The sequence below is a fragment of the Anneissia japonica genome, unplaced genomic scaffold (genome assembly GCF_011630105.1).
Source record: "Anneissia japonica isolate Jap-2015-1 unplaced genomic scaffold, ASM1163010v1 scaffold199_len4679917_cov187, whole genome shotgun sequence".
Taxonomy (NCBI): Eukaryota; Metazoa; Echinodermata; class Crinoidea; order Comatulida; family Comatulidae; genus Anneissia; species Anneissia japonica.
In genome coordinates, this window is record NW_022686322.1 from 1,899,026 (window position 1) to 1,918,513 (window position 19,488).

The 19,488-nt window shown below is 31.6% G+C and overlaps 1 protein-coding gene across 6 annotated transcripts in view; it reads right to left on the minus strand.

Moving 5' to 3' along the window:
- LOC117115470 (RIMS-binding protein 3-like) overlaps positions 1–19,488 on the minus strand; it is a 95,122-nt gene that overhangs the window by 13,547 nt on the left and 62,087 nt on the right. For 2 of the 6 annotated variants that reach the window (XM_033259293.1, XM_033259337.1), the window contains exons 8-13: positions 17,534–17,638; positions 16,659–16,917; positions 15,688–15,783; positions 11,409–11,558; positions 7,578–7,712; positions 4,548–4,811 (exon numbers count right to left, since the gene is read on the minus strand). In XM_033259293.1, coding sequence (XP_033115184.1) covers positions 4,548–4,811; positions 7,578–7,712; positions 11,409–11,558; positions 15,688–15,783; positions 16,659–16,917; positions 17,534–17,638 — 1,009 coding nt within the window. The remainder of the gene's footprint in view (positions 1–4,547; positions 4,812–7,577; positions 7,713–11,408; positions 11,559–15,687; positions 15,784–16,658; positions 16,918–17,533; positions 17,639–19,488) is intronic. The other 4 variants (XM_033259314.1, XM_033259303.1, XM_033259323.1 and 1 more) reach the window with 4 other exon arrangements.

Here is a 19,488-nt window from a genome sequence, read left to right on the forward strand (position 1 = left end):
GGTTGAATTCTTTGTTCCAAACTTTAAATATAATATTGGGAGTAAAATAATATTTTCCTCAGCATATTATACAGGATATACAAATAAAGGACATTGAATAATATTTTTACTGTATTCTCCAACTTAACTGCCTCCACCAACTCCTACTGTTTGTAACGCTTTGACATATTGATACCAAAATGATTATCCACATGACAATAATAAACGATGTGCTAACATTATGCAATCAATTATGCAAGGGAATAAGCTCTGAACTGACATGAAAAGTCATTATACAGATGATTATTAGTGGATACTTCATCAGGGACTGTGAAAATAACACGTCTATCTCAAAGAACATATTTTAATTAAACATGTTGGAGACTTGGAGATCAAAACACGAGATACATTCATTAATAAATCATACCCTTCTTTAATATTAACAGTTCCTATCTAGAGCAAATTCAATATGGATATTACATAGCATTCAGATGACTATGAAATATATTTATGGATATTAACCAATGGATTAAAACAGAAAATTACAATTAATCATCAACATTGTATCATCACTTTTGCAAACATCATCATCCTATTCTCATTTTTGTTAACATCATCCAACATTCTTCATTATTATCATCATTATCATCCTTGTCATCTTCTTTCTTGTCATCACTCTTACTATAATTATCATAATACTTGTCATCAGTGTCATTATGATCATCATATTCATCATCATCATCTTCACCTTAATCACTATTGTCATAATCAACAAGATTATCATTATAATTCTTGTCATTGTCATCATCATCACCACCACATCCAATGCTGCCACATAACGGTTGCCTGGGGAAACAAACAATCCTGGCCACTCTTAGCAACCATCGTTGTTAAGATAAAATAATAATTTAAACAAAAATATGGAAAAAAATAGTTGGAGAGGGCAAGCAAATCTGGGCCAATATTTTACTAGCCTAGAGTTACAACTATGTATCATCAACTTCATCATTAATAATATAGCATCATGATTTCAAGTGAGCTAAGGAATAAATTTATGACCTAAATAATAGTTTGCTATAAAATATTTGACACACATAGAGATAACCAGTAATGAAAAATGAAATTTAAGCATTATTCAAATGAAGTTTGCATCTTCAGGGAAAAAAATGTCAAAATATCATTAGATATTAACCAGTGGAATTTCGAACATCAATTAAATTAAATCCAAAAATGTCAATAGTAATCTATACACTTGAAGCAGGCAAATATATGTTAGAAGCGGATATTATAGAGCCTCTTGGAGATGAGCTGTAAGGTGCCTACTAGATGTTGTGATGAACCATGCTGAAGTTGAGGACAGCAGCGACATGATTGGATAAGCAGACATATTACAGATAAAGAATAATTGAGAGACTTAATCGAAACATCACTCATTAAATATTAAAAATTTACTATAATGTGGTTAAAGTCTGACATGAACTAGCCCTCCAATTCCAAAGTCCTGGGTTCAAATCCTGAGACACCAGGATTTTTTTTTTCTCAATTTAAATCTCCATTCCGAAAGCCTCATATGGAAACTTCAGTTAATAAAGCATCAGTAAGTGGTCGAGTAAGTGGCGAGTTGCTTGCTGTTGCACAAGAATTAAATTTAGAACAAATAAAAAAGTCAAAAAATTAAATTAAAACATTGAATCATTTTTATCTATTATTTAAGAGGATCTAATAAATTTAATATATTGTCATCAATTCAAATTTTTTTTAATATGTTCAATTTTACTAGTCAGTACACTAGAGCTGAGCGGTTGGCCGAGAGGTGTAGTTCCTGCTTTTTGTGCTGAAGACACCGAATCAAACCTGGCCAGCGTCCGGTTTGAATTGGAGTCTGATCGTTTGACCCCTTGAATAACCCTCACATTAAGAGTTAGATGGGCTAAGGACTATGTTTGTATGTATCTGTTACATATTATAATTTAGTCTGGTGGCTCTGCAATGTGGCTACTGCAGGTCCCGGCGGACTTCTAATAGACCGAATTAGTCCCCGACACAAAGCGGTTATAGTGGGTATAACATCAAAACCAAACCGCTAGGCGGCAGCTTTTTCACACAATAAGAAGCCTCCGCTAAAATAAATTTCAACAGTTTTAAAACTCCTCAAACTTATTTATTTGTACATTTTATCATAAAACAACTTATCGAAAAGCCTTGGTAAATATTTCTTTAATAAACGTTAGAATTTTAACCCGTTAGATTTGAAATGGAGTGAAATAAACTGATGGAAAACTTGAACATGTTAGCATAGCCTTGTTGTGTGAACACAGGCCTAGCCCTAGAATATAGAGTAATACAAACGTTCTATTCATTGGCCATCAAAATCAAAAGAAACATCTTATTCTGCTATTCAGCAATTTAAGTTTGTCCAATAGTTTAAATATTTCATACAGAAATTGCAACAAAATGACTTGGTGACAGTATTTAAGCTCAATGTGTGCCTCTAAATCAACAGAGATCGCCTTAGTCAGTGGTGAATGTGGAGAGCACCGCGAGCGATTGGCCTAGGACCCCTAAACTTTATATTTTTAGTCTGAATGGAAATGTAGATTAAATGAACCTTTGACTCATGAATCTACAGTATGAATCATTCAAAATGTATACGTTGTTTATAAAAAGTTTCTTCATTACATTTTATAAGATTTAATATATATCACTTTCGACTCCGCTCAATGAATTAGCATAGGGCTTCGGCGAGGTAAACAACTTTAATACCCACTTGGTGAAAATATTTGGTGACTAATTCGGTCTATTCCAACTTCCAATTTTAATGAGGAAAAATAAAGAACCATTATTATTATTGTTTAGCAGGCTAGTGTCTTATGATAAAAGTGCCTTCAAAAGAAGACGGCTAAGGAACAGTAACAGACAGTCCTTCTACAACTCAACAATTTCCCCTGATTCTTGACAAACCCCTCTATATACATTAGGAACTGAGGGATAATGTAAACTGAAAATCTGTTTCGTTACAACTGTTCTCCCCCTGGATTTATCATGTAAGCCTAAAATCATGTTATGTCTAAATTATGCAGAATATTAACATCATTTTTCAATAATTAGTGCACCCTTAGGCGAAGCTAAATGTTAGCTTGGAACAGAAAGACAGGAATAAGTACTAAGTTCACATAATCAAAATTGTAAGCATCTGAAAGTGATCCCGATTGGCTACTGTCGTCAGTTGTCATGGAAATGCCAGAACATCAATCTAAAAGTCACAACCATCGGAATAATTACATCTGATTGGTCAGTATCATTAATCAGCTGTCATGGGACTGCCCCGAGGTCTATTAAAATAATGACTACTTTAAAAGCAAATGTGATTGGCTGTTGTCAGTTGTCAAGGAACCGCCCACAATAAAATGGATGAACATTGTTTACTAGCATGATTTAGTTCATCCAGGATATTTTGAAGTGTAATCAACCTAATTGATGGTTTAATTAACCTGATTTAAGTACCAGGTAGATATTCATAGAGTACGAAAAGATATATATATCCATTCCAAATATAACATCCATTCTAAAAAAGTGCATCATTAAAAAGGTTCAATGCCTCCATACGGTATAGCGAAACTGACATTATACAAATTTCCTAGTATTTTGATAGTAGTGATGAATAATAATAAATAACAATAACAAATACAGTTCCCCAGAGGAGTATTTCATATTGATGCATGAGCCTACTAGGGCATACACATCCAGGGTGAAGCGAGAAAATATGGATTTAAGTGCCTTTGCTCAAAGAAATAAACATCATGGTAAACTTAATAAACCTTGGTTTTTTTTCAGTCGGAAACCCAAAAACCTTATTGTTCATGTTATGCATCATTTGTTATAAGGCTTAATAGTTGTGCAGAAATAACAATAATACAATTAATAATAATAGTAATAACAACTTTATAACTTGTTTACATCATGGGTACTTAATTGAAGTAATATAAATTTTAATTGTAATATCAATAATATAATATGACCCAATGAAACATTAAATAATAAATGAATCATTAAAAAAAAATTGTTTTTCATTCCTTCAGAAAATGAATAATTACAACACAATTTATATTTATATACTGTACATCAAGCTATCTGAAACATCACAATACTTGCATTAGAATAAGTAAAGAACATAACTAAGAAATAAAAAGAATTAATGACTAATTAATCAATCAATTGATTATAGTGATAAATAAAAGCAATGATTACATAATTATTAATTGTTCCAATTAACAGTAAAGAAAGCTTCTTAGTATCTGGATGATCAGGTCATTCAATAATAACATTGCAGCAGAAAATAGTTCTGTTTCAGTTGAATTTCCCTGTCAGGGGTGCAAGATGCAATGATGAAAATAAGTGCTAAATGTTAAAGAAGCGTGAGGTTCAGGGCTATAGGCATGCTCAGACGAGAGTAAAATTGTTACTATGGTGCGAAGCATCTACATGCAGTGCAATATATGGTGCAGATGCAGATGATGAATTGAAACGACACTGAACATCAAACGATGCCGTCCGTTTCAGGGGCTAACCTTCCGAGTTCCGGAACACCTCATCACTCATGGCCTCCGACGAGGACAGCTGAGAGAAGTGTTCAGACTTCTCGGTCTCCACAGATCTTGCGGCCTGCGCCTTAAGGCCATTGCTGAGGCTCTCTATCAAGCCGTCTTCCTCTGAACTCGCATTCAACAGCGCCTCGTAATACTGGGCTTCAAGACCCTGCAGCCCGTCATCTTTACTTTGAGAGCTCATTTGCTGGAGGCTAGCGGTCTCGCCCTCAGATGCGTCTGTGAATGCTAACGGGGATGAGTACATACAGGTGAAAAAAATTGTTAGATGACAGATGCAGACATACATGTTTAAAACAGCTATCGGTATGGTAATGTTAGCTATAAAGGTTTAATGATGGGGAGGGCAATGCCTTATCTGTTCAAAATCAGAAACACAAGCACAAGAATTTATCACCTCGTCAATGTCAACTTTTATTTAAAAATTTAAACGGGAACGTGTATATATGTGCTTAGGTATATAGTACATACATAAATTATATGACACTGAATAAGTCCCTATGAATATACTAACAATAAGATCATCATCAGCAAGTGTTACAATTATTTCAAGCTAAAAGAACTCTTATAGGGATTAACTGTTACAGATGCGGAGATGTGAATTGGCTCTTAAACCACATATGCATGCATCTGTAACTATAAGAGAAGTGCATATGATTAACCATTTAATTACTTCAACAACAAACCACAGAAGAATTTAATGCAACACTTTAATAATTCATCTGATACTCAATATCTAAAAATGGTTTTAATGATCATGAGCAACATTTGTTAAAATAGAATCTAGAGCAAGATGGAAGGTATTACTAAAGTAGATAGAGAATAATAAAGACACTACTTTATAACAAATTATCAGAAGTTACCTATTAAACCATGGTCCAACAATAAGTTGGAAAGAAAGTATGAAAAAAAGACTTAAAGAAAGCAAATGCAAGACATAGTGATTCAATGTATGTTCCTTGTCAGGATTTGTTTTAGTTCCTACAACTTAATAAATATCATGATATATATTCTTTACATAGACTCTTAAATTTACTGGCAATCTAATCATCTTTAGGAATCTTAACTATTTTAAATAAAGTTTTAAAATATTAAATCACAATGGCTTGCATTAGTTTCTTTAGAGTTTGTTTCATATGCTCTAGTTTCCTATGTTATTCAATCTACTCTCCTATATGATTATAATGTCATCATTTTTAGTAAATATTAGTTTTTCCATTTATAATTCAAATCCAAGTATAGTATGAAAGTGGCTCTCTGATCAGTTGACATAAAAATTAATGTTAAGCCATTATTATGTATTCATCCTTGCATAAAATTAAACATCCAGCACTTTCACATCATTTGATTGACTAAAATATATATCATTTCATCTACATGGTTGTGATAAATTATTAATATGTGCAGTAAACACAAATAAAAAATGCACTTGTTTGAGACAAACAAATAAATAAGTAAATATTTACTAGTATGTGTTATTAAATAAACAGAAAGTTAATGTCTGCCAATCCAATAAGAAGCACAGAATGAAAGTCTATAATGACTTTTACCCTCTCACTAAGAGGCCAAGGGAAAGGAGTTGCCATAGGACTCAAACCCGCAACTGTGACGTTGGAAGGCGAGCATCTTAAGCACTACGCTACGGCTCTACTCAGACATATTGTTAATGTTGAAGAGATGGACATTTTTCATACTTTAGAATGTGAACAGAAACAGTTCAAGAGTCTTGAAATATTATTGAAGAAACATACTATTTAGATTTCAAGCATGATGTTAACGCATTGTAATTCTACAGAGAGGACAGGAAAAGCTAATAAAGTCAACAGCACTGCCCTAGTAAAGAATGTGATGGTTAATGAGAGACTAAAAATAACAGTTATCAAAAGTTACATACATCTGGTGTGAAAATAATGACAAGAAAAATAGTTCAAAAAAGAAAAAAAAAATGTTATTAAAAAAGCGAACCAAAATGAGATTAACAACTATTCAACTACGGATGTAATTCATCATATGAACTCCTGATCTTCAGTGATACAATCTCTTTTATGAGGTTAGAAGATATATGATAGAAGTGGCATTCCCACAAATTCACAATAATGCATCTATATCTTTTGAAAATATAAACAGTCTGGGCTCTATTCTGTGATGAAGAAACATACTATTTAGATTTCAAGCATGATGTTAACGCATTGTAATTCTACAGAGAGGACAGGAAAAGCTAATAAAGTCAACAGCACTGCCCTAGTAAAGAATGTGATGGTTAATGAGAGACTAAAAATAACAGATTTATCAAAAGTTACATACATCTGGTGTGAAAATAATGACAAGAAAAATAGTCCAAAAAAGAAAAAAAAAATGTTATTAAAAAAGCGAACCAAAATGAGATTAACAACTATTCAACTACGGATGTAATTCATCATATGAACTCCTGATCTTCAGTGATACAATCTCTTTTATGAGGTTAGAAGATATATGATAGAAGTGGCATTCCCACAAATTCACAATAATGCATCTATATCTTTTGAATATATAAACAGTCTGGGCTCTATACTGTGATTGGCTCATGCTGCACATATCTATATTTAAGATTAAAATCTAATTTAAATATAGGTAATTAAATAGTTTGAGTTGTCGTCCGTATAGTCTAAATATACAATACAGTTACACAGCATTAAACAAACTAACAAATTTAAAATTCAACCACAAAACTGTGTTCACACAGTGGACTTTTTGGGTTTGGGTCACTTTTCAAATTTTAAAGTACTGGATACATGAGATTACACTGTGAATTTGTGAGAAAACCACATTAATACACACTAAAATACATTTTTTTTTTACTTGTTTTCGCTGAGAATAATGTTAAACTGCGTATACTGTTAAAAAAATGAAAATATATGTTAGAGGTTAGAGGTGATGAAAACAAGCTTGTTAGTATACAAAACATTTCCCACGTTATTTCCCAACAGAATGATGTCCTCCTGGTTCCAGCCTCACCTTCTACCTGTGACAAACTGATATCTGAGTTTGAATCTGCAAGTGCCATTATCCTGTCCCCTATCAGGCCATCCTCAAGAGCATGGTCGCTCAGAGATCCGTTGACAGCAATTTTACTTTGCTTGGTTAGAGCTTCTAGAGTAGGAATAAAAGTTATTGGTAATCAAAAGCAAGAAAAGGCAATGAAATATATTTATTATCATACAAAAAACTGTATGTATAGTTTAGAGAACGGAATACAGAAGTTGGATTGGTGGTAACCACCGCATGTGTACTGAGCCACAGAGATACCATTCGGTAATCCTAGTTCTACTTTATCAAACTGCTCTATCTGTAAAATACAGGTTAAACACGCATCTTTTTAAATATTTGCTTTCGGGATGTTTCCTGGCGCATTACATAACCAAAAGGACAGACAATCACTACAGCTACTGCAGATCCTATATACTTTACTTCAAATCAATAATGTGTGTGTGTGTATGTATGTTGTATGTACATATGTATGTGGATATGTATGTTTCATATTATTGGTTTAAAATTCATGATCATTGTGCTTGATATAGTTTAAATTATTTTACATAAATCTTATCAACTGAAATTTCTTCCAAGATGCCCTGAACTTAGGCTGACCTTCTAAATTGAATTGGAAGAAGGGTCACCCTATTTAAATATGGTTGAAATAAAGTATATAAAAAAGTATATAAAAATGATATAAAAAGTTTATAACACATGTATCTTGTACATAATAGTACTCAAATTCTAAAACACATGCTCTGTATTTGATTTTTAACCATTTTTCTATAAGCACATATATTTTTCATTTTTATGTATCATACTGTACATGAACATATGTATGTGAAATAGTATGCATCTGTGTTTATGACAAATGTGTTATTGATAAAATTATGTGAACATATGTTTTTAAGACACGTTTCATTAATAAAGATATAATAGATATGATATGCCACATGTATTACAATACAAGATTATTTTCAGCTGTGCTCTGAATATGCAAGACATTTTAGTCTTGGAAAAAAAAACAAAAACATGTATATTGCATGATACTTTAATGTTCTATGAAACTGAATTTCATATGGAGGTACAAAGCTGAAGAAGGAAATAAAATTTTAAAATATCATCAAGAACATTTACAGCTAAATTGCAACGGATATAGAATGATGTTTAAATTTAGCCAGCCTAGGATTAGTACTACAGGATTTTAAGTATTCTGCAAAGTTGTGGGGAGATTCTTAGAAATCGGTATTGTCTTCAGTACTTCCATGAGCTGGCAAGTAAATAATCCCCAGAAATTAATCCATCTCCCGCAAATTCATGATGTTTTTTTTTACTGTATTTGAAATTGTTTTCCTGAAGTCAGCTGGCCATGGGTATCAACATGCACAGCAAGTTATTATCCTGTTAGATTTACCAGAAGTGGCTCCTCCCACATAGACTTTTCCTGAGTGCCAATCAAACTTAACAACTGGCCAATCAGAACAAGCCCAGGAATTCATGTGTCTCACAAGCATACATGTTGTCCCACAAATGTGTTTGTGTATATGTTTTTACACTGTCATTTTGTGGGTCTTGCAAGAATATCCAAGGGGCGTGGTGGAAGGTCCATTAAAACCCTGGTAGTAAACATGGAGCTATTAATGATTAAACAATTTAGTAAAATGATATTAAAATTGGTGGAAAAATTATTTCATGGTACACAGTAAACATTTTAAAAGCTATACTGTTCTTCTATTGTATCTTACATTTGAGTAAGGATGGACAAATTTGTTATATTAAACATGTATAAATAAAAAAACTCCCACAAGAAATATAAACAGAAACATGTTTTTCCTATTACGTTACAAATTTTGCATTTAATTTTTTGTAGAATTTATGTTAATCTTTGAATAATTTCACCTGCGAGAAGCACATCTCTAAGATGACAGCAGTTTCACTTTTGCTGCTCACTGGCTCATCGTTACTGCTATATGTTTGTGCAATGCTGATATTATGTTCTTGTAATGTTTTTTTACAATTATGTATTTGCCAGAATGAATAAAATAAAAATAAAATATCACATCATAGACATACATGGTATGAGCTACGGCATATGCTTTATGCACGTATTACTATACTAATTACAGCCAAAACAATGCTCCTATTATATTATACATGTTGTTTTATGACAGCATTATTATAAATATGGTTTCTCAATAAAGACATGGAGCAAGACAATTTTGCATGTCTCATTGGCGTTGTAGTCATTTTGGCTTTCGTTTCGTGCTTTTACGTCCCAAGAGATGTCCACTTCCAGTTAAACCAAAATTGTCAGTTACATTAACGGAATAATTTATAACTAGCATTTCAAACGGCTTCACCTTCGAATTGATCTGTTCATGAATGTATTCATATGCGTAAAATATATGTATAAAAATAATGTAGCAGCTATACTACCCTCAATGTAGGTTGAAAATACCCTTGTAGGTCCTTATTTATATTAGCCTTGATTAACTTTTTATAGATAAAATCATAACTATTAATTGGGTGCATAATAATTATTAGCAATTACAAATTTCAGAGACCAAGCACTAGATGTGGGTTACATTTAAATTACATTCTTTTAGTTAGGGCAACGAACTGATGTGAATCTTTGACCAATTAGTGTTCTTGTAAAAATGTAATCACTCTAAGTCATTGCTAAGTCTGATGACCCAAATAAATTTGGTTTCTGTATTAAAAAGTGAAACACAAATGCTTTTAATAATTTGTGTTATCTTGTCATCTTTCGTTGCATTATTTTTTGTTGTTTATAAGCCAATATGTTATAAATGAAAAAATAAAAAAACCAAGAGCATCTTTAAAATTAAGTTGAACGAAGACAATAAGGATCTCAGTGGGATTCAAACCAGTGACATTCAGAGTGTTATTCTGACACTCTGCCAAATGCACCATTCCAAAGCTATGCCAAATGAGCCAGCAACTGTTGTTTCCGCACAATTTCTTTAATAGAACATCATCTAAAATTTGCTTTTACTGAAAACGTTGGTGAAAAGCTTTTTTGGTTTTGCCTTTTAACATCAGAACTGTATAGGCTAGTAGTACTGTATGTTGTTGATGGCATACATATTAGTGACTACAATTTATTGTATCTGACTTTTGCTAAGCAGACAAGATTTGACTGAAGCCTTAGGTAGGATCAGGTGGTATATGGCTTGCTTTGCTATCAATCAAATGTTTTGAGAGAAATCTTGAAAGATCTCTCTAGTATTTTTGAAACTATACACTATGAAAGGCTTTGGTTGCTGTTGAGGACAGGGGTATTTTTTTATTTTTTGTTTAATTTGAAACCCAAATTTCCATTTGATACTAAATTTAGCTCTGCCTAAGCTTGAACGTGATCTTAATCCACTTAAAAATATTTGACAAAATAAAATGATATCTTATCTGGTTAATTTTTAATGTGTATTGTTGAAATTGTTATTATGGTGTGATTTATTATTCAAATTAATATTTACTCATGTTAAGCTTTTTTTTTTTTTGCCAAGTAATATTTTTAATTTATTTCAGAGTGCATACATATTTGCTACCTATGAAATATTCCTTGTAGTTGCAGTGCATTGCATAAAGACCAATGAATTCAATTCCACCAGCTACCACTTTATACAGTTCAGTGGCGATTTTCAAAGTGCAGTACACACAAGCAACGGATTGTACACAGAATTCAAACATGCGCCCTCAACATTGAGTCTGAAACCACAATGTCAGAGGTTGAGTGATTTCATTAATCTATCCAAGATTACATTTTGTAATATGCGACTCTACAATATATCTCACCTCCCAGTCCAATCCCCCAGTCATCTTCACTATCAGACAGGGTAAGACGCCTTATCTTTTCACAGTAGGAGGACACATCGGTCCCGATGGAACCTGAATCCTCCTTTGTCTTTGATTCTGGCAGCTGGAACACCTCCTCCAAGTTCTCCCCTTTGCAATAAAAAGTATCTCTACATTAGTATCCTCAGGCAACACATAAAGAAATACAGAAGATATATCTAGTGAAAGTTATTACATAGACCCTTTTAAGAGGTTCATTGTTATTCAATCAGCGATCAACGCTTTTTGAATGCTTTCATCACCATTTGTGCGAGAATGAATACCAATAGATGTATAGTTGATTTCAATTATTAGTGGAAGTATTTAAATTAATTTAAGATGACAGTGGATCTAGGATGCTTACGGAATGACAAAATGTGTTTCTGTGTTAGATGGTAAGTTAATTTATTTATGTTACATATGAATAAAAAAGAGAAATATATAGCTAAATAAGATAAGAAAAATGCAATTTCTCATTTTTAATATAAAAAAAATAATTATGGTATTAATATTAATAAATTTGAGCACATGTTTAGTGTTTTAACAGCAATTGTATACTAGTGTTTTTAGAGTCATCATATTTTTTCTGTATTTACTAACATCAGCGATCAGTGCAAAAAGTGAAGTTAATTGAAAATGACATCAACGATATGTCCAGGTAATTAACTATAATCGATTATATTTTTTAATATTAAACTTCATTTTATTAAAGAGGGTTATACTTGTGTGTATGGCAAGATCAGGGGAAAACCATTTTTATGTGAGAATGAATACCAATAGATATATAGTTGATTTCAATTATTAGTGGAAGTATTTAAATTAATTAAAGATGACAGTGGATTTAGGATGCTTACGGAATGACAAAATGTGTTTCTGTGTTAGATGGTAAAGTTAATCTATTTATGTTACATATGAATAAAACAGAGAACTATATAGCCAGTGTTTTTAGAGCATAATTTTTCTGTATTTACTAACATCAGCGATCAGTGCAATAAGTGAAGTTAATTGAAAATAACATCAATGATTTGTTCAAGTTATTACCGTAACTACAATCGATTATATTATCCATTTTTTAATATTAAACTTCATTTTATTAACAGTTATATATGTGTGTATGGCAAGATCTGGGGCAAACCGAAAAACTAAGTCTAAAACATTGAATTGCGAGTCAAGTGTTCATATTCATTGATACACAGATAGATTGTAAAAATGCAGTTTTTGCTAATTGAAAAACTATTACTATAAATCTCCTGAGGGTGTTAATATTGGTATATTTTTTTTCCTTCTCATCATTTAAAGGCTAATAACTTGACTGAAACATATATAATAAGCAATTTATTAAGTTTAGGTAGTGGACACTTAGCCAGTGAGGATTCATTAAGAGAAATATCTCAAAGTTGAATATGGATAAGTGGATGCTTCTGACCACCAGAGTTTGATTATCAATCTCACCCTAATCATAGTTGCTAACAACAAATCTAATGATAGTTCTACCATCATAAAAAATGTTCCTACATGTAAATTAATTGGGTCTCGCCATCTCCCAGACGTATTAATGTATTCGTTAGGCGGTGGTAGTATTTTTTCGAGTGCTATGTTTTAAGTTACAAGATTGTTTCCAAAAATCATCTTCCGAGATCAAATCCATTATGTACTGAAATCCCTTGTGAGGCCAAATCATCAAAAATATGATTAATTGAATAATTGATAATGATATTGCACTTATTGAATTCATCTTCATAACTTGGGATAGTGTTACCGGGTGCTTTGCACTTTAATATTAAGCTTGTAGCTACACATATAATTTGAAATAAAAGGAGAGGGGATTGGCTGGAGGTAAATAAATGGAAAAATAAATTATTTATGTTTTCCTAATCTAAAGTAGTATTAGGTTACTTGTGCATCACAACTAGCATAACAACCTACGGCTATATACATAATCCTAATAAGAATGAGAAGAGTAGATATAAAAAGAGTAAAAGACACTATAAATGAAGAGGTGGATCAATATGGAAGAAAAGATGGAGGTCGAGGATTAGAAAAAGGAAGAGAGATGATATATATACATAAGTGAAGAGAAATGAAGAAAAAATAATAAATGAATAAAATATAAAAATGAATAAGATGTAATATGGACAACTGAGTGAAAAAGAGTAAAATGAAGTGATTGATACATAAAGCAGAGAAAAATAGGAAATAATATAACAAGAGGGACTGTTATGATGTTATAACAATGTGATATATAAAAGCAGGAATAAGACTATATAATGGTTATGCTTTATTTATATATTATGGAAATCTGTAGGCTTGAAATAAAGAAATGGAAAATTCAGATGTGTGGAAATGAACAAGAAATATACTAAAAAAAAAATCAATGGAGAGAGAAAAGGAAAGAATATACAAGATGAAATGATGACTAGAGTGAATGAAATAAGAAAAAAAATACAAGCCCTTTCGACAAGCTCATATGGCGTATGCATTAAGGAAATTGGTAGATTTGCCTAGACTGCTTTGATTAGAAACGCTATAGTAATTGGAGCTACACCTATATAAACAGACGATCAATTAACACATCCCTGTTGAAAAATTATCTATCCTATTTAATATCTTAGACATATATTTAATATTTTCATTAATTACATTAGACCATTCCAATTTTCAACAAGGTATTAAGTGCATATAAAGATTATCAATACACTGAGAGCAGAGAGGTTCAAATAAAGTTTAGTTGAAGAATCTAGAGGGAAAAAATAAAATCAGGCATTAGTACATACATTATCAATATTAAAAATATGAAGATTATGAAAAAAAGCATATGGTTATTACAAGAACCTTAAATATTTAACAAAACAAAAAAGAGAAGAAATATAGTCAAACTTGGTATAGATTGGTATTATTGTTACACTATGATATGATGATGTTATATGGTACACTATAGTTGTAATAGTATTAACTATTATACCAGATATAACCTGCATAATATTGGTTGCAATATAAAGAATGTTATAGTGAAATCATCATACAAATGGGAGTATATAATAGTATAGTATATCACTCAAACTAATGATGTTAGTATAATCACAGTAACATAATGATGATTATTACATAATTATAACTCAGAGTACACAAGTTAGATAAAATTCTTTAAAAATTTTCTCATGGTTAAATAATTGAACTATGCTACCACCAAGAGCATCCTTTTTCTAAATTTTCTTTCTGAGAAAAATTAAATTTTGAGAGTGCATGGGAATGCCCTTAAAGTTGGGGGAAACCTCTGCCTTTTGAGAGATCTAACACAATGCTATAGTACAAACACTATATCATGGTGATATTATAGTCCAATTATTGTACTGTCTGTTTATACAAGGATTATAACATATTAACATTATAGTACAATCACTATAACATAAGTTTATAGTATATCATTATAACATGATGATGTTATACGAATGAGTAGACTTTTGCTACGGGGAAAAAATTGATGTCAGCGATAACAAGACAACAATCCATGTTGGCACCCATCTTTTTCTACATCGTATTAGGTTACTTTATCATAACATTATGTTATAGTACACTCATTATAAAATGTTATTATAAAACTTCATAAAATAATGATATAGAACAATATTTACGGCATTAATGCTATATCAAATGATACAGATAATGTTTTGTATAATTCTATCATAACAGCAGAACTATTAACACTTAATTGAAGTGGAAATACTCAGTACCGTAAACACATAAATCTGTGTATAGAGGGCATTAATGCACTCATTCCCCCTGTTCAATGGAAAAGCTAGTAATTATGATGTATGATATCTTAAAAAAACATTTGACCAGAATTCACTCAAAGTTGCTTAGAAAAGGATATTCACCCAGCCACAAATTGTTATGCTGCCTCGATGTCTGTTGGCTTTATCTGACAGATGGAAACAATCGTTTGTATTAAGCTGGTCACCTAGGCAGCGTTTCAAAATGTTATATTGCAGTGAATGAATAGTAGTGCTAGTTCCATGTGTACAGCTCACATTTAATGCTCAATATCTGTTGATTAATGTCAACATCCTGAGACACTCCCCATGTGATCAGTTACCATGTAATATTTAATATTATGGTTATATTTTGATGCTCAACTACTATCATATACAGCATATAAGGCACGGAATGTGATAACTTGGGACTAGCACTGTAAGTTAAACACATAATGAGTGATAGGTGATAAGTTTGAGCTGCATCCCACCTGACATTTCCAAATCACGTAGGGCTAGAGGGGTACCGTTTAGTGAGACAAATGCATACTCATTCACCATTATCACCTCATAATCATCTAACCAATCTATGTCAGGAGGGAAAAAGGAGTCCAAAATGTTCATAAAAGACTGTATAAATATTAAAATGGTAGGAAATCACTAGGAAAACATGTCCAAAACATTATTTTGATAATGATGATGATGAAAATGATATTGATATGGTGATTAAGATATTGATAACATGATGATAATGATATGGATGAGAATGACATTGATGATTTTAATGATGATGATTATAGTAGTGACGGTGATAGTGTTGATGATGATGATTATATTGACAATTGATAAATGGTAAAATAATCATGACGGCAGTGACTATAAATAATGATGATGATGGTAATACTAAATGTAAACAGGACAATTGCAATAAAGAAATTAATAATTATAATGAAAACTGGAATAATAATAACAATACTAATGCTACTACTAATAAATCATTATCATTATATAGATTAAAAAAAACAAAACTATAATAATTATAAAAAAGAACTTGAACAAGAGCATTAACCGAATCTTTTCATGGCTTCTAAGTAATATCAAGGACATTTAACTGATGTTCTTGGTAATACCGAGGACAAACATAAGTGCAAGTACTTTATTTATAAATTCACAAATGAGGCTTTCTTAAGCAATCAAATACTGGTAATGGTAAAATCCTATCACATATTAATAGCACACGCCTGTAAATGAAAATGGCAATCGAAAATATAACATGCAAACTCAGAAGTTTCTTGTGTGGAAAGTGCTGTTAATAGTGTTGAAAATCATGAATACTTGCTCCAGGAAACAGGATAGGCCTACTCTATTAGGATGTGAACCACTACTACAACCAAATAGCGCCCCCTATATTTCAATCATTAATATTAAGAAAATATTGTAAACTGAGAAAATAAAATCATACCTTTTGATTGGTTGGGTGCAGTGCTGACTTTCGTTGCGAATGCTCTGGCAACCTCGTTTGACTTATTTAGTTCCTTCTCTTGCGTCTGTACTGCTATCTCTTCCATAGTTTTGTTGGTAACCTTCCGGAGATTCTGCAGCTCTTGGGTGAGCTTGCCAACGTTGGCGCTTTGCTCTTCATATCGCTTCTCAAGGTCCTTGACTTTATCTTCTAATTTGCTGACAGAATCGTGGTGTTCCCTCTTGCTTTGTTGTTGCTCCTGTAAGCATAAAAAAAATCAATCAGTCAACTCACATATGTACACGTCTTATTTTCTGTATCATTGTCAAGTATTATCATCATTGTCATATCATAATATTAATAAACATTATCACTACTCAGTGGTGCTCCAGAAGGGTCCGACATGTTTGACAGTGGGGGTCCGAATCATTATCATAATGATATATCATCAATGTCATCATAATATTGTCATTGTCACCATCATCATCATTGTCGTAACTGTCATCATCTTCATAACCATCATCATCATTACACCACCATACAAATATAAAAATTTATATTAAACTATCCTTATGAACAATAACTAATGCTTTGCTTATGATAATAAAACATCATCATCATTGTCATCACCATAATAATCATCATCATCATTGTCATCACTATAACAATCATCATCATCACCATTCACACACATATTTTTTATCACCATGACAGTTTTTAAAATATAATTTCAAAATTGTAAATACTGTGTTCATTTTAATCATCAGCATTACTACTACCACCACCAATATTACCAACACCATTTCAACAACTACCACCAACACCACCACCACCATCAATCAACATTACCATTAACATCAATACCACAGTCTTACTTTTTGTAGATTTCTTATTTCATCTTGCTTGAATTGTAAACTTAGTATCGCCTCCTCGTGCTCCTTCTCCAGTTGTTTCCGTTTTTCAGCAGCGGCCTGCATTAACTGAAAGAAAAAAACATGCACATAAAAAAAAAATCAAATAATGTAAAAAGGTCTACATAAATCAATGACATGTATGTGTTACAAATATTATGAACATGTCACCATGCCAACAGAATACGCAAATAGTAAACTAATATGCATTTTACGTATTCCATAACAACAATCACAATATCAAATAATTGGTACAATGATGCAGACAAAAAGTAAATAACAATTCATAAAAATTTTACTAGTTAAATTTTTCCAGAAATAAAAATTAAACATAAAAGAGTACTTATTTTACATACTGGTACACAATAATAATTAAAACATTTATAAAGTGCTCTAATACAAAAGGTCTCACAGAGCTAAATCATAGCATGGTTAAAAAGGAGCATACAGTGTACGTAATGATAAGATATGAATATTAAAAAACAGTATGTATAATATTACACACATTGATGCATAATGAGTATAAAATGTACATATAGATTTTTTTTCTACGTCAATCCTGTTACCTTTTACATGTAAAATTTTATGCGGCAAATGGTATACTCTATCATATATAGCTTATATTGATTTGCTAGAAAATGGCGCTTATTAAAACGACAAACTTGTCAACGAAAACCTCTGTTAAATATAGAGTTCGCAGCTATGCTAACATAAATAAACTCTAATTATTTTATATTAGTATTTATTGCAATTGATTAAATGCTAAATGTTTTTGTTGATGTGACTCAGCCCTTGATTTAATATCAAAGGTCAGAGATTGTCATCCACAAAAATTAAAGGTTTGCACAAATATATTATTCAGATTTGGGGATCACCACAATCCGAGTAAGGAAAGCTCTCAGGTTTGCTGGCAGATCCAGGATTCTCACTGAATCCTTAGAACTTGGACAAAACAGGACTGAAAATTACCCTCCGATTTGAATTTCCATGCTAGCATTTACATGACAATGGTTTTTGTCATTGACTGTGATATTTAACATAAACCTAGAAGCATGTAGACAAGCAATGCTTCACTTGCTGCCTGCCTACTACATTATCTTTTATGTTGGCACAGCAGCATTAATTTTTGAAGAAGGTTTCTGACAAAGTCCTCCTTCAAGATCTTTCTCAATTTATAATGATACTTAGCTAAAAAAAAAAAAAAAAGTTCACTATCAATCCCAACACAAATTTTCTTTTAGTAAAATACTCATCTGACAAATATAATCAAGATTGAGATAAGCATTATTGTAGATTTATTTTGAATAAAGTACAGAATGATTGATCCAGAATATCAAATTTAATGTAGATGTGCAGATTGACTAAAACATGTATGGCAATACAATAAATATTAGTAACTAATCTTTGGTAATTAGGTACACAAAAAAGGTACATGGATATGCTGTTTTTGGATGATGACAAAGTTGATGATGTTGATGATGACAATATTGATGATGATATTAATGATGATGATGACAATTAATGATGATGATGATGATAAGGATAATAATGTTGATGATGATAATCTTGATGATGGTAGCACATGGTGATCATGACCATAACCATGATGATACTGTTAATGATGATGATGATGATGATGACAATTAATGATGATGATGATAAGGATAATAATGTTGATGATGATAATCTTGATGATGGTGGCACATGGTGATCGTGACCATAATCATGATGATACTGTTAGTGATGATGATAATGATGGTGATACTCATGATGATGAAGATGATCACAATGATGGTGACAGTGAAATTGTTACAAGGTAACGATTTGTTAACAATTATTTAAGTGCCTATTATTAATATTTTGATTGGATAAAGTGAAATTACATACTAAAAATATTCAAAATTAACTTAAATTTACCC